Source organism: Simochromis diagramma, unplaced genomic scaffold, assembly GCF_900408965.1.
Source record: "Simochromis diagramma unplaced genomic scaffold, fSimDia1.1 OVJJ01000216.1, whole genome shotgun sequence".
Taxonomy (NCBI): Eukaryota; Metazoa; Chordata; class Actinopteri; order Cichliformes; family Cichlidae; genus Simochromis; species Simochromis diagramma.
In genome coordinates, this window is record NW_024386883.1 from 3,534,824 (window position 1) to 3,550,925 (window position 16,102).

Genomic DNA, 16,102 nt, shown 5'->3' on the forward strand with positions numbered 1-16,102 from the left:
CGTGAAACCCAACGCGCTGCACGTTTCAGGTGTCAAGGTGAGACACTGCCATCTAATGCGTAGTGCTGTGTATTACATTGCATTTATGGTAAGGTCCACTGATCTGAATGTTTTTAAGCATCCTGCTTTGAAACCTCAGACACATAAAACAATCGAAAACATCTTAATGTATGAATTATAAAAAAAAAATCAGACACTGGACTGAAAACAATCCTATAACTTTATTCTTGCTTAGAACAGTTCATGAATTTGATTTTATGAAAATGCAATATGAGTAACAGTGATGTCCTAAGCCTGACATTTAAAACATTTCAAAACAGTCTGTGCAGTGCTGTGAAAAAGTAAGAACACCATCTTTAGCAGCAATACCTTGAGGCTTTCGGTGTGACAGTCTCTCACATTGCTTGGAGGGAATTTTCATCCATTATTTGCTTCTGTTCATTGAGGTTTGCAGATATTTGTATATGCACAGCTGTCTTAAAGTCCTACCACAGCATTTTAATGAAAATGAGGTCTGGACTTTGCAGCAGCACTTTGATTATTTTCTTTTTCAGCCATTTGCTGCTGAACTTGGGATTATTGTCCTGTTTTCTGACCTAATTTTAGCTGTCAAACAGATGGCTTCACGTGATCTATAGAGCTCATGATTGACTCAATGAGGTGTCCAGGTGCTGCGGCATCACCCTTCCACCACCGTGCTTGACCTTTAATATGAAGTGTTTGTGCTAATGTGCAAATATCTCTATTTTAGGCTAATTTGTACAAAGGACGTCTTATTGTTTGTTCAGATCCAGCTTTGTAAAACCTAAGCTGTGCTACCATACTCTTTTAAACAGAAGACGATTTTTCCTTGCAAACCCTCGAAAAAGTCATGCTTGTTCAGCCTTTTTCAGTCATACCTTCATGAACCTTAACATTTAACCTACTAACTGAGGTCTGTAGAGTGTGAGATGTAGCTCTAGGGTTTTTTTACCCTTTCTCTGAGCATTTCACTGTCTGACCTTGGTGTGAATTTGCTGGGGCGTCCACTCCTGGGAAGATAGCAGCGTAGTGTTAAAACATACCTGAATGGTCCAGACCAGCAAACTGTCAAAAACTTCTGCTTTTTTAGAGTTGCCCGCACTTACTGGTTATCAGTTAATCAAGTGCATTTAATTCGCCTGGCTAATACTTACACTTTTATTTCACATGGAAGCAGTGCAGGTCACTCAGTTTAGCCAGCAAAGTGGGACTCGCAGATATTTGAGCCTGTGAGTGTCTGTGAGAGGGCAGAGTGTCTGAAAAGTGTCTGCTGACCTTTTCTTCACTTTCAGCTTATGCAACTTGCCCATGTATACAGACAGGAGGCCGTCACAGCACTTCAGTGCTCACAGTGGTAAACGTATGTGTTACACTGTGCTGCTATCTTTGTACTTCACTGGTAAAATAATGGGCCTCAAATTGTATACACTTCTCTAAAGTAATGACTAAACAGGGGGGGGGGAACACACACAATATATAAGCCAAACTATATATTTTGATAATATATAACTTTACACAGCCTAATAACTCCATCAGTGTTTTAATTAGACTGGATTGAAGGTAAACAAACTGGTTTCTAAAAGGTGATCGATGCAGAAAAAACCTAAAACATCTCCAGTGCTTGACTGTAAAACATTATGAAGTAAATAAAAATGTGCTTACAGAAACAATCAGAATGGAAAAATACTTTTTTATTTGTTTTAACTTTTAAAAAATAACCTCAATCAGGTAATTGGCCTACATTTTTCACGAGGCATGAGTTCAAACTAACTTTTTCACTATTTTAAAATTAAAAAGTCAAGCATTTATTCAGATCAATAAGTCGTCAAGTCAAAGTTTATTAGGTAATATAAGACTCGGGCGCCCCCCGTGTGAGCTGCTGCCTTTGGTGGGTTATACTGAACTGAATTAGTGGACGCACTGCAGTCCAGAAAGACATTTTTCTTGAATTCAATCTGTTGGCCAGCTGAGCTCCGAGCTCACTGTAGCGCGTGTTTTCCACTAGAGGCAGGCGCTGTGTCCTGCGTGCCTGCACGGGACAAACAGGCTCCGGCTGGCTTGGCCTCATCAGGGGCGGATGTTTTCTCAGTACAACTTCCCAATTTCCCCACCCAACCCCCAAACCAGACGAGACCCAGGCCCAGACTCAAGAAGTGATCCCCCACCCACCTATCCCCTGAAAGTATATTATTGCGCTTGTCTCTTTCCCACCTCCCTCCTTATCCGCATTTGGCGCTGTGTTACTTTCATCAGCTGCACTGGAAAACCGCACAAACTGGAATCAAAAATCTAGGCAGAAAGTAGAATGACGCTCATTTCCGTCCATTGTAAGGGCTGAAAGTGACTCACATGATCCAAGTGGAGGTGTTAAAAAAAAATCAAAGTCGTTTTTTGTTCCTTCTTATTGATAGTTCACACGTCTGTCCTAGGAGTGAAGTATTTCCCCTGCAACTGCGGCAGCTTTAAAGCCTGCAACCCCGCCCCTTCGCACTATCACGGGAATCTAGACTGAAAGCTGGATGTGAAAAAAAAAGTTTGGAGGTCTCGCAGAAACCACTCTTCTCCTACCAGCTTCCATTTATGCGTTTATTCTTTTACTTTGGGAGGTTTTCGGCTGAGACTTTGCGTCAAACCTGGGTGTCCTCCTGACTGTTTTCCCGGCTGAGATTTCTCCGACTTATTTTTTTCCTCTGCAGGAATACAGAGAGAGGGGGGGAAACGGTCTGGCTGCTTAAAGGTATGTGGGAGGCATGTTGTCCACCGCTGAGACTGAGTTTGCTCTGAGATCCGTGCTTTAAAATGCGATCTTTCGACTTCTTTACAGAATGATTGGCAATCTGTTCACATCTGATTTACTTCCGAGACATTAGAGATTGGAAAAGAGTCACAACGACGCAAAAGTTCAAATGGGGTGGTGTTGGTGGTGATTGGGGAGGGGGGGTTTGGTGGGCAAAAAGTGTAAACAAATCCGATCATAACTCCAGCACTTTGACGGATCTAGTCTCAGCGGGCCCGGTGGGGGGTTTTCTCTCCTTGTTTGTTTACGTTATTTCACTTTTTCGACAGATTTGTTTCGACAGCAAACTTTTGGCGACATGGACGCGCACCGTGGCGCGCCTCCGGCCGGGCAGCAGATCGTGCACGTCCGCGGGGACTCGCAGACGGAGCTGGAGGCCCTCTTCACGGCGGTGATGAACCCCAACGCGGCCAAACAGCCTTCATCTCTCCCCATGAGGATGAGAAAGCTGCCGGACTCCTTCTTCAGACAGCCGGATCCCCGGGGCCACTCCAGACAAGTACTAAAAACAGCCGCTGTTCTCTCACCATGCAGGCTTACAGAGCCGACTCTGCATTACACTCTTACACTCATGGCAAATCACAGCTGTGCAGTGACCACAGTGATGCAAAGCAATCCAAAAAACCTGCAGTCCGACAGAGTGGGGACACAACATGTTCTGTATGAGCAGGCAAGAGGAGGGGGGGGGTGAATACTTTAGAAACACATGGAGCTGATGCATTACATTCTGATCCTTTAGGTTTTTCCTTGTTTACACATGCAAAACAAATATTAGAAATATAAAAAAGTAAGTAAAATGAAGCGGTTTTGTGGGTAAATAACAGCTTAACATGTACGTTTTATAAGACCTAAGTTGTTTACTTTAAGAGAATTTATTGTGCAAAAACACCAAACACTTCCTGCTGCTTCCATCTTCCTGATACTTTCATCTGTTTATCTAAGTGTCAAAACGAGACGTCTTAGAAATGTCAGCCAGCTATCGCAGACTGCCGCTTCGTAATACAAGTGTAAAATATTGCTCTTTAAAAAAAGAAGGGTTCAAAACAGTGTCTGTCCTGACTGACTGTCTTACTGAGGTTATTGGATTGTTTTCCCATTTTTCTCATTGCCCAATGCCTGCCGAGTTCAGTATTTTGTGTTGAGACTCTAAGAAAATGATATGAGTTGACTGATGATTGTATGATTCCTACTCTTACACAGATAGTTTTAACCTGTTGTGTTGGCTGTCTTATATTTGTAGTCCTTCTGGCCACAGTAAACAGTTCAGCTGTGCTGCAAAATGATGCACAGCTCCCTATGTCTGACCTGTTCGACGTTTTCAGGTTTATGCAAAAGTGGCTGCTTTTTTTTTTTTTTTTTTTAGATTGTAAGTTACACTGCAAAATTATCAAAGGTAGGAATTTACCAACTTTGAATCTATAACTGTAAGTTGACGAGGATTTCACTTTATGCATAAAACCTTAAATGACTGTATCTGTTAAAGATTCGCCTTGTTTTTGTATATTTAAGGTGTTTCAGATATGTCCTTAACTCTACCATGTTAGTTTGCTGGAGGTGGCAGAAGTGAAGATGCTAAGATTTTCTTTGGGAGTGACCAGGATGGAGAAGATTAGAAATGAGTGGAGAAATAGAGACAAAGTTAGAGAGGCAAGGCTGAGATGTTGCTGGAGCTGCCAGGCAGGAGGAAAAGAGGAAGTTTGTAGATGCATTGAAGGAGGAAATCCAGAGGGCTGGTGTGACAGAGGAACAGGGTGAGATGGAGCAGCTGTAAGAAGATTGTTATATGTTATAAAGGTATTGGTGAGATTCACAGAAGCCACAGGGAGAAACATTTGGATTTTCTTGTGACTACAAAGCACCTGTCATCTTTATCATTTAAAATTGCATAACACTCTGATTTCACAATCATCAGTCATACCTCCTTAAACAGTTTCTTATATTTGTAGATGTGACTCAAACATGAGAATTCTTGCAGCGTGTCAGACTTGATCAGCAGTAACATCGGGACAACTGTGTGGAAAGCAACACTAATACTGTGCACAGCACTGCGTAGCACTTGAGTTTGAACATGACCGGTTTAAATCTTCTTCCTCTTAGTGCTCACTCTGGTTTCCTTCCAGATCTTGTTGTCCATCCGGTCGGTTTATGTTTCTGATTGCCGTTTGTGGTTTCGTGACAGAGTTGTTAACCCTGCTTGTTTCTCGTCAGGCCAGTTCAGATGGAGGTGTGTGCGGCTCCCAGGCTCCTCATCACGTCCGCGCCCATTCCTCCCCTGCTTCCCTTCCTGTCAACTCCCTCTCCACTCAAGCAGCAGATGTAGCAGCAACACCAATTATACCCGATGACATGCCACTCCCCCGAGGTTGGGAAATGGCCAAAACACCGACTGGCCAGCGTTACTTCCTCAAGTAAGGTTAACCTCCAGTTTATCTGTGTTGCATCTCTCCTGCTCTGCAGGTTATTAGAAAGGTTGTGTAGGAGGAGCCCCGTTCATCTTGTTCCAATCCTCTCTGTTGTGCACTGGCACTCGTCCTGTGTTGCAACAAGTGGTTTTCACAATTTTCCAAATCTCAAGGTGGCATCTTATAAGAGTTTGATCACACTGATTGTTCAAGTGATTAATTTACAGTCACACTTGCTGCACTGTTGTTTGACAGCTTCCTGTAAAAATATGATAAAAATCATCAATAGTAGTTCAGGTTACGTGGATCATCAAACTGACCCATTTCAAAGCTAATTATATTTGCACCAAGAAACGTTTCTTTAGATTTTTCACTAGATTTTTTTCCTGCAACAGAAAGCAGTGCAAACAATGTGATTAAAAAGTGATGGGAAACAGTGAGGAGAGGCATGCAGGAGTGCTGCTGTAACCAAGGCCTGAAACAAATTAGCTGCATGCAGCCAGAAAATGTTCTGACTAGTTTTGCAACCAGTGTGGTTGTAACTTCACAGGAGCACATGGCCTGGCAGCTGACACTCCTGACAAAGGTCATTGTAGTTTACAGCAGCACAAATGTTGTCATTTGTCTGTGTGAATGTGATTGTGCGAGTGTGTGAGCGTCTGGTCGTACAGGTAAAGCAGGTCCGAGGCTCCTTATCCAGCAGGTTACAGTAGTTTAACAGTCACAGATACGTTTAGACTTGTTGTGTTTTTTCAGTCACCTGGATAAGACAACCACTTGGCATGACCCTCGCCTGGCACAGCTTCAGTCAGCTGCGGCTCAGCATCCCATCTCTGGCCCTCCGGTCCATGCCCACTCCCTCAGCAACCCAGCACCTACAACGCAACCACAAAACATCAACCCAGAGAAAGGTATCACTCTGCTAGCTCCTACAAACCCTCAGCTCGCCGTCCAGTTTCTTTGAAAAGCACAGACCTGCTTCTGATAATAACTCCACCTCCGGTGGATCAGGTCTTTGCTGGGTGGGATTTCTTTATCCTTTCGGTGGCTCTGGTGATTTTGGTGGGAGCAAAATCACAGAGACGGGACTCTTGGATTTCATCTGAGAGAAATCAGGAGTTTTCCTTACTTAGATGCAGGTTTTCCAGTTAACTGGACCGTCTTATCCTTAAATAAATTAATATCTAAAGGTCAGTTCACCCAAATTGCAATTATTTATATATTTTCTTTTGGTTTTTTTGACGGGTCAAATGACAGACTGACTGTAAATGTGCGTGGAGACAGCATGGGGGACTGCATGAAACAAAGTACACTGCTGCGTTTTGATGCAGCTGCACAATAAGAGATTTCTGTGTACATTCTTACATGTATGTGTCAGAAAATGATAAAAATCAACCGGTCTTAAAATTAGTTAAATACAACGTCAGATAAACAACAACAAAACATGACATATTACATCGTGTCACTGCTTTAAAAATATATATATAAAATAAAAAATTCAAATGCAGAAGCAGTGTGTGGGGGAAAAGTTAAGTAGACCCTGACTGTTTCCTTAGGAAATTCGAGGTGAAGTAATAGCAAATGCACTTGATTAATTGATCAACACCATGTTTGAGCACCTATGAGTGAGTATTTATTGAGCAAAGACAACCACAATGATCTTAGATAAGCTGCTGTTTCTGGCCATCGATCTGCAAAAGATTATAAAGTTATACAAGGTTATATAAGGTCTTCATTGTACAGTGAGAATTATTCACACGCGGAAAATATTCAAGAGAGTTGCCAGTCTTCTCAGGAGTGGATGTCCCAACAATGGTCAGATTATGCAACGCTTAGAGAAACTGCAACAAAAAGAGCTGCGTATCAGACTTGACAGGCTTCAGTTGGTTATTAAATGTTAAAGGTCATAGCATTAGTTAGAAAAAGACTGAACAGGCAAGGCTTGTTTGGAAAGGTTGCCAGGAGAAAGCCTGCATGGCTCGGCTTTGCCAAGGTGGATCTGGACAAACCAAAAGACTTCTGGAGCAATGTCCTTTGGACAGGTGAGACCAAAGTAGAGATATTTGTCCGTGATGCACAATCACATTTCACAAAAGCCAAACGCAGCATATCAGCACAAACGCCTCACGTTAACTGTCAAGCACGGCAGTGGAGGAGTGATGATTTGGGCTCATTTTGCAGCCACAGAACCACAGAATGTGTTACTTCAGCATTGTAACAGTGAGTCAGTCTTCCTCCACAGTGACCACTGGTAAAGTCAACGGTAAAATGATCTTGCTGCTAAAAGTTATTCTACAATCTGCTGAATCATACGTAGATGCTCACACACTGCTTCTGCATTTGCTTTTGTTTTTATTAGTGTGTGTGTGTGTATATATATATATATATATATATATATATATATATATATATATATATATATATATATATATATATATATATATATATATATATATATATATATATATATATATATATATATATATACACACACACACACACACACTAATATATATATATATATATATATGATATATAAAAAATTGTAGGGGGATGTACTTTCTTTTTACAATGATTTTTTTTTTCCCTTTAAACTTTCAAAACAAAAGTTTAACTGTAAATTTATTTTTGCTTATTTAATTTTCTGAATGTAACTTTGCTATAACTTTTCCTGCTGCGTTCAGTGAGAAAGACCTTAAAATCAAAAATTAAAGTCCTCCAGATGACTCCAAAAGAAAGACACGATTATTGAACCGACATCAGTATTTATTCAATAATCACCAGTGTAGATGATTAGTGATTGTTAAAGCAGATTAGAATAATATAGTTTGCCTTAAAAATTTGTTACATTATGTCAGCTTGTTTCTCCTTTCGATCATGAAGTTAAAAATTGTATAAGAAACTGTTCATATACAGTAATCGGTCAGAATCCCTTTTGTTCCTGTTTAAAAACCTTCTGCTATGTGGTCTCTAGAATTTCCTAAATGGTGATGGTGCTTTTGTAAAGGGGACTTCTATATTTTTCTGTTGTAATTTGGGTGAACGAAAGCATTTTTTTCAAGAAAAAGAAAATTGTGCAGTCCTTTTCTGTCTCTCCACCCCGGGACAGTGGACAGTACCATAACGAGGTGATAGTAGTCACCTCCCCTTAAACACCTTAAACACACTGCATTCAGAGAGGATTCACACAGATTAGAATATTTTTCCTTCACAGGAAACACTGTAAGTATTTACCCTGTAACCTTCACTTCTATCCATAAAATCTTTACAAACTAGAGACAACACAGAAATTAAAGGACGTGGGCCATATTCTACTCTTTTTTTTTTTTTTTTTTTTTCTCTCAGTACTCCATGCTCTCCATCTACCATTTGCCTTCTCACTGTGTACTTTCACTGCTGTTCAGGTCCACTGCCTGAAGGCTGGGAGCAGGCTGTGACTGCAGATGGAGAGATGTACTACATCGATCACATAAATAAGAACACCACATGGGTCGACCCGCGTCTAGGTAGCACACTATCAAATTTGTGTCTCCTAAATTGACAATTCTTGTTTGTCAATGAGAACTATTTTGTTCCAATGTCCACCATCACAAGTTGCTTTGTGGCAGCCATAAAATAAATTTAAAAAAGAAAGATCGCAAAGTTTTGAAAAGTTTTCCTCATAACTGTAAATGCTAAAATGTTGTGAAAAATATTCAGGTAATTCTCAAAAAGCATCTCTTCCTGTCGTTTTCTGTGTTACAGCTCAGAAGATGAACCCCAGCATCCTCGGCATGGCAATGCAGCAAAGTCAGGAAAAGGACAGGCTCAGATGCAAGCAAGGCATCCCTCAGCAAATCGCACCACAGGTCAGGGGTCAAACTGCGCCCAAACTCTTGCGCTTCATTTTAAGTTGCACAGTTGTGTCCATAAGCTGCTGCATAGAGAAGTTTTTTTTAGCTTACTTAGTTATCCTGTGCTGTATATCAAGTGTTCAGTTCAGTTTCAGTTTGAGTGTAACACAAAGTCATACAAGTAGGTGTGTGTGCGTCTTGCGTTTCAGGATGTAGGAGGAAGGAGCCAGATGCCCGGTGGGATGGACCACGACAGGAGCGCACAGACACTCGTCCCGTCTCTGGATGTCAGGATCAGAGCATCGAACCACGAACCTACACTTAATGGGTGAGTGGTGATCATTGAAGTCATGGGTGTTGACTCATAAGAAATTTAGAAGTGTTTACCCCCACCAAAAAAATAATAATAATAATAATCAACTTGATCTTCACAGCATAACAAAAGCCTTTTAAATTTCAGGGAGATCAATCTGTCCAGTGAAACGTAAACCATCGTAATTCCATGTCCACTAAGTGGGAAGCCAACAAAAAGATCTGTGGTCACCACCTGCAAACAAATATTACATAAATTAATATTTCCAGAAGGCACTGGCAGTTCAGTCACCAGAAGAAGTTGATGTATCTGTAATCTCTTTAAAGTCTACTGTGAGCTGAGATGCTAAAACAAGGTAACTGTGGTTTGCATGTTTCTTTGTGCAGCGCTCACTCTCGCAATGAGAGCACTGACAGCGGTCTGAGCGTCAGCAGCCTACCCCGCACGACGGACCACATGCTGAGCTCTGTGGAGCACATGGACACTGGTAATGTACCTAAACACACAACATCCATGACACAAAAACACAGACTTGGGTTTCTGTGGTGGGGAAATAAGGCTTTTGATTAATCATCCATCCACACTCTAGCTAAACCAAATTAATGATTAACATAGTGTAAAGATCTTATCCTAGCATCCTTTGTTTTTAGTTGGGGTTATTTTGTGAGAGCAAATGTGTCGAAACTTAAGCCACTGACAGTGAAACTGAAATTCTGTGCAGTTTGAAATCTTTTGAACCTTTTGTTGATTTAAAGCAACATTTTTCTGATTCGTTCAGGTGACTCGGAGCCCCCCTCGATGGCCTTGCAGGACTCGATGCCCGTGCTCCCAATGTCCGAGGGCGAGGAACTGATGCCCTGTATCCCAGAGGGTCTGAGTTCAGACCTGCTGATGGACATGGAGACCGTTCTCTCCGGCTCGCACATGGACAGAGACAGCCTGCTCACCTGGCTATAGACACGACCAGGCACTGGTCCAAATGTAATTTGGCATCAAATTTCCATAACGTGACTGAGAATTCTGGTGGATTTTTGGCTCCAAAGGTGGTACAGAACAACATTACAGAGAGAATATGCTACCGTTGTGTGATGGATAACCTAACACTACTCACATCCTGAGGAAGAAGGTGGTAAGCTGCTGGTATTTTACTCTTTTTGGCCCTGGTTTTAAAGAGAAGCACGACAGAACATCCATGTTTTCATTTTTCTAATAACACTCCATTCTTTTTAGTATTTACTTGGTAGCTGGTTTGGAACAAACTTTTAAAGTGCCCCGTTATACTCATTTACAGGTTCAGAATTTTATTTTAAATGTTTACTAGAAAAATCTATAAATGATTTTTTTAATGCTGGTTTTCTCAAACTGTACATTTAAAAATGCTCTGTCATTTACACTCCTGTCTCTTTAAGATGGTTACTAAAAGGCTGCTCTGTTTGGGTGGTTGAAATGACAAAAGCAAGGAAACACTGAACAGGTTATGAAGTTAACAGGTTTTTAACAGTCTAAGAGGCGTTGGGTGCAAGCAGAAAAGCATTATTCACATTAGGATTAAATTCAATAGTTTATTATTTTCTCTCACAGAGAGCATTTTGCATGTAATTAAGGCTAAAATCACAGCACTCCTATAGTTTTTAACGTATGTCAATGATGTTTCTGTCCGGTCGAGGAACTCTAACGTTAGGTACATTTATAATTACCAACTCTGTTGGTGATATAAGGGTGGCCTGCATCTGGATTTAACTAGTTCCTCGTGCTTGCTTTTGGGCTCTGCAAAACTGCCAAGTGGGTAATATGTGTTACATAGTGAGTTAGATGAGTAACGGAGGAAAAGCCTGAACTGCTTAGAAAGCCCCTCAAACTGTTTAGCAATATCATGAAGTCCAGTACATGGTGTGGCATGCAAAAATTAATTGTAAAACACTTTAACCACAAGGTGGCAGTGTTTTACAATAAAATTTTAGTGTAGTTGTCCACGCAACAAAATGGAAGTTTGTTTCTGCCACTTGAAAGAAAGAAAGAAAGAAAGAATTTGCAGATCTAAGTTGAAATTTACCTCAAAATTTAGATTTTTAAATTTTTAAAGTTCCAAGTTAAGTTAAAAGTTTGAGATAATTAAAATTTTTAGGAAGTATGTTTAATTATCACCTAAAAAAACAAAAAAACAAAACTGTGCCATTAACAAGCTTTCTTACACCCAGAAATGCATCATTTTATGTGTTTTTCAAAATATTTTGTGTTACTATCCAAACATATGAACTTTAATGTTTCTTTTTTAAAAATTAGACTTTTTTTTACCCAAATTATTAGGCTCAATATGATAGTAGCATGAATTCTGTACACATGTCACACTAACACTAACTTTTATCATGTTTGAACATCTCATGCTGATCTCAGCAGATTAGCTCACACAGAGTGGAGACTACACTGACACAGTGCGCCGCCTTGTGGTTCAAAGTGGTATTACACAAGAGTACAGGCCAGCCCCATTTACTCTTCAGCTGATATCATGTTTGCAACACACAGACATCATCGCTACAATAGGATCCTTTCAACATTCACAAAAATAACAACAGCATATTAGGGGTACTTTAAAAAACAGAGTGAATTCACAAAAAGAGCATTTCAAAAGAATAAAAGTGGTACAGAAGCGATACGACGTTTTGTTACACACACTTTTAGTGGGTTACTACGTCAAAACAGCCTCTAAATTCAGATTTTTAAATGTACATGAGTGCTAAAAACAACAACAACAAAACATTCTTAGCAAGGGTCAGAACTAAGCAATCAAACTCAAGAACTAACACTAGGTGCGTTATACCTGACTAAAGACCCCCTGCTGAAAAGCTGCCACTGTTCTGGTTTAGGGACTTGATGCACTCTTGTGGTGTGACTCTATAGAATTTGACATGAATGAAGATGCTAAAAGGAGTTGCATTTACTTCCAAACCTTAAAAACAGTTGTTTGAAATCCTCACAAGCAGAAGTATTAAAACTTGGTCTAAAGACCTGACAATTCAAAGTCTGCCATTAAATAAAAATAATAAAAAGAGCTACAGAGTGATGCCACCATACAAAGGAGCCTTAGTTTGAAGACTAAAACTAGAATATAATCTGCTTTCAGGAGTCCTCCTCACACAGAGAGGAACTGTTACAGAGAACATCTTCAGTGAATGATCTCATGATCACTGTAACGCAATGTCTCCCAATACAGGATTTTCCCCCGGCAAACGGTAATCCTGACTCATCTGGTGATTTGATGAAGTTTATTAATTAATTAGCCCATCTCTGTTCTAAATAGAAACCCTGACACCGCTCTGATGTAAAATCTCTGCATATACAGTTACTAACATACAGGTTTTACTTGTCTTGTTGCCATGTTAGGTTGCATTTTATTCCCATGATTTTGTGCACACAGAACTGGATTGAAACTTCACAAGTATGTGTTAGAGGTTTGTTATATTGGATTGCATAGCGTGTGGCTGCTTTGTCCACTCCTTTTCTTTGTTGGGTTTTTTTTCTAACATAAATTAAATCATCTGCCAGCATTCCTCCAGCTTTGATAATTAAACTGGTTTATTCCCTTTTTTGGCTTGAGGCGATCCTAATGATTCTCCTTGTATAACACCAAAGCACCACCTCCACACAGAAAAAACGTGCAAGCCAAGTTTGAACTTCTCAACTGCAAATCAGCTACAATTTTTATCATTGCTGCTTATTTTTCAGATGCACTTTTCTACTATTTCAGGCATCCAGTGTTACCCCTTAGTTTCCCAAATTGCAAATGCATCAAAATTAATGGGGAGGATGTCAAAGGCTATTTGATTTTCTCATATTCAATGAAACGATAAGTCATGTGTCTGATTTACATTATATTATTTTTAGAATATCTTGTAGAAGATGCAGTCTTTCATTTGGGCTTGTTGTTTATTAACCAGTAAAATTTACTGCAACAACTAACCTGTTTCACAGTCTACAGCTACTTGATGTAGATTAGATGGTTTTACAGGAAAGCAGCATCATACCAGCAGTTTTGCATGGATAGGAATGCATTAGATGCCTGGAATAGTAGGAAAAATACAATATTATCATAGAGAAATAATCTTTTTTTAGTGCTAATAAGATATTGATTTGCTGCCACACTGTAGAGTTAGAATTGTTTGTGGCTCAAGCGAAACGTGTCGTGCTTCATAAAAGGACTTCAGCATAAATCAAAGATCCTGTTCTGACTTCTCCAAAAAGAAAAATACTAAATGCGGATGCTGTGTTTGTAGTATATATTGTACTCTAACTGAAAAGGCTATCTGAAGTTGCAATGCAGGAGGCAAGCATCAGCTGGGGAGCAGTTTAATTCTCCCTTATTAGTAAAGCTATGTAAGAAGTGTATAATCTGTTTGTTGTTTTTTAACTGCTCGGTTGTTTCTGCAGTGTGTGTGTTTATATATTTTATCTAAAGTTGAAGCTTTTAATTGTTGGTGAAAGAATTTCCTCTAACCAGCATTGTTAAATATATCTATTAGTATACAGTATAGAGTAAAAAGGTATAATTAACCCTCCCCCACAGTCAACGTTTTGTGATGTTTCCTAAAATTTAAGTACCAAACTTACTGAGCGGCTTACTGCTCGTACACAGTGCAACACACTACCTAGCCTAATATTTATCTGAGGATGCATGACACTTGCTATGTATGTTACATATAATGACTTTTGTTATCCTATTTACAGAAAGTTTGGATGCAATCAGACTTATTTTATACCTTTTTATGCATGCGATTTATATAAATGTTCTTTGTAATCATTTTAAAGGAGTTTCTGTTTAACAAACTTTTATGTACCCCTAAATAAAAACATTGTTTCTTGTGATGTGCTGAGTTTGTATTGTACTTTTCGTACCAAACAAAATACTCTCCCTTACAGTTCTGAGGTTTTTAAGTATTAAAAAACAATAAATTTAATAAACTTACTGCTTCCATAGGAATTAAGAGGGTATGAAATTCACTAGATTAACTGATCATCAGCAGGTGTGGGCACCTCTATAAAAGCAGACGTTTTGGAGCATTCAGGTGTGTATTAACACAATGCCTAGAAGGAAAGACATCAGCAACGATCTTAAAGAAGCTGTTGTTGCTGCGCATCCATCTTAGACCACCTTTATTTCTTGTTTTCAGTAGCAACCAATGCCTATGATTGTCCCAGAGCACATTTTGAACAACACCATGGGCATTTCACATTTCACACAGGTGGCTAGTTGTTACACTCTGGAAATGAAATGAAGGTGAGTGTTATTAACTCTCTGGGGTTGTATAAGCGGTTATAAATCATTTTGTAATGACATTATGAAAAAAAGAGAAAAAGAAACCCTCCTTTCTATTGGTGGAAAAAATGTACCATGTCAACCAGTTTAACATGGTTGTTTAGGAAGAGGGGAAATTTTTGGGAGTGATGGCAGAGACGCATAGAGAGAGCAAGTTTCGAGATGTGACAGATTTGTGACGTTTAGCATGGAGTGTACAGTTAGTGTGTTGTGTTGTCTTGTGTAGTTAGTATATTCGTTGTTTCGTTTTGTGTGTCAGTAAGGCACTAATGAATGTCACAAAGGTAGATTGCAGTGTAAACACTGTCCCCAGGTGGATGCTGGAGACAGTGTCTGCTGCTTCCTGCATGCCTGCTGCTGTCAGGCCTGCAGGTTTTAGGCCAGATGCATTTTTAGATAAATAATTGTATATAACTTTGTTTACAAAATGTGTACATAGGTTTTCATAATTTATTATTGCATTTCAAGTTATGAAAATAATTTGCTAACTATTACTAGGATTTGTTTTTTGTGTGATTTCAGATCAGTTGGGCTAATACAGTATGTCAATGGAAAAATAACTGTAAATTCAGACATGTGAGATTGAGCTGAAAACAATGATACCAAGCAAGGCAAGGTAAAATAAATAAATAAATACATAAATAAACAAAATGTAAGATAAAAATACAAATGTAAAACCAAAAGTAGCCAAAAATCACCAATTATACCCTGGACCTCAGAAGGTTAACTAAAAAAATAAATAAATCATCGGGTATAAATTGTTGTTCATGACTTGTGCAGGTTTCTGACATTTTGTGTAAAATTACACATGTAACAATCTGATTTTATTTTTTTTAACAAAGAAAGTGTGAAACTTAAGTTAGAATTGTTTTTTGACTTGTATTTGTAAATGAACCGCCCCATGTTGTGGAGCTTTCTGGATTTTATATTTATTGGGCTACATATTTATTTATTATACAGGCTATACGATACATATCACATGTGAATTTGGATTTTATGTCACTGAAATGTTTAATTATGTGGGCTACAGAAAATAATTACATTATGGACTATATTTACCACCCAATTTGATTTCCATGCCATCCTCATGCCACCCTAAGAACATTTCTCCAGGTCTGCCCTTGTGAAACATTGGAGTTGAAAGGGTTTTGTTTCTTTTTCTTTTTTTAACCATAAAAGACACATTAATGGCAACTCATTCCACTTCATAACAACTGGCAACACAGATGCTATCAACCATCCAACCCACAGCCATGAGCATTGTGCATGCTCCTCTTGTGCTTGCATGGGTGGGCACTCCAGCTTCTTCCTACAGCCTAAAGAGGTGTGCGAGTGTGTGTGTGTGAGAGAGAGACAGAATGTGTGTATGAAAGATTGCCTAACTGGCAACCTGTACAGGATGTTAAATACAATAAAAAAGATTAG

The 16,102-nt window shown here is 39.3% G+C and overlaps 1 protein-coding gene across 2 annotated transcripts; it reads left to right on the forward strand.

The window, feature by feature from the left end:
• The first annotated feature begins 2,243 nt into the window (after nucleotides 1-2,243).
• On the forward strand, nucleotides 2,244-14,226 carry LOC120734339 (transcriptional coactivator YAP1-like). 2 transcript variants are annotated; one of them, XM_040033105.1, is made up of 9 exons: nucleotides 2,244-2,758; nucleotides 3,088-3,317; nucleotides 5,027-5,226; nucleotides 5,977-6,131; nucleotides 8,625-8,726; nucleotides 8,965-9,068; nucleotides 9,263-9,381; nucleotides 9,753-9,853; nucleotides 10,145-14,226. In XM_040033105.1, the coding sequence occupies exons 2-9, from the start codon at nucleotides 3,117-3,119 to the stop codon at nucleotides 10,321-10,323; spliced, it is 1,161 nt and encodes a 386-aa protein (XP_039889039.1). In that variant the 5' UTR covers nucleotides 2,244-2,758; nucleotides 3,088-3,116; the 3' UTR covers nucleotides 10,324-14,226. The 2 variants fall into 2 exon arrangements, with proteins under 2 accessions (XP_039889039.1, XP_039889040.1); XM_040033106.1 differs by lacking the exon at nucleotides 8,625-8,726 and having other exon boundaries at nucleotides 2,246-2,758.
• Nucleotides 14,227-16,102: the final 1,876 nt, after the last annotated feature.

What these genes read in the sequence shown, in the direction of transcription:
- LOC120734339 (XM_040033105.1), top strand. Translation starts at nt 3,117, where the DNA reads ATGGACGCGCACCGTGGCGCGCCTCCGGCCGGGCAGCAGATCGTGCAC. An exon ending in CTCAGCAAATCGCACCACAG is followed by an intron (nt 9,069 to 9,262) that starts GTCAGGGGTCAA and finishes CTTGCGTTTCAG; the next exon opens with GATGTAGGAGGAAGGAGCCA. An exon ending in CACGAACCTACACTTAATGG is followed by an intron (nt 9,382 to 9,752) that starts GTGAGTGGTGAT and finishes TTCTTTGTGCAG; the next exon opens with CGCTCACTCTCGCAATGAGA.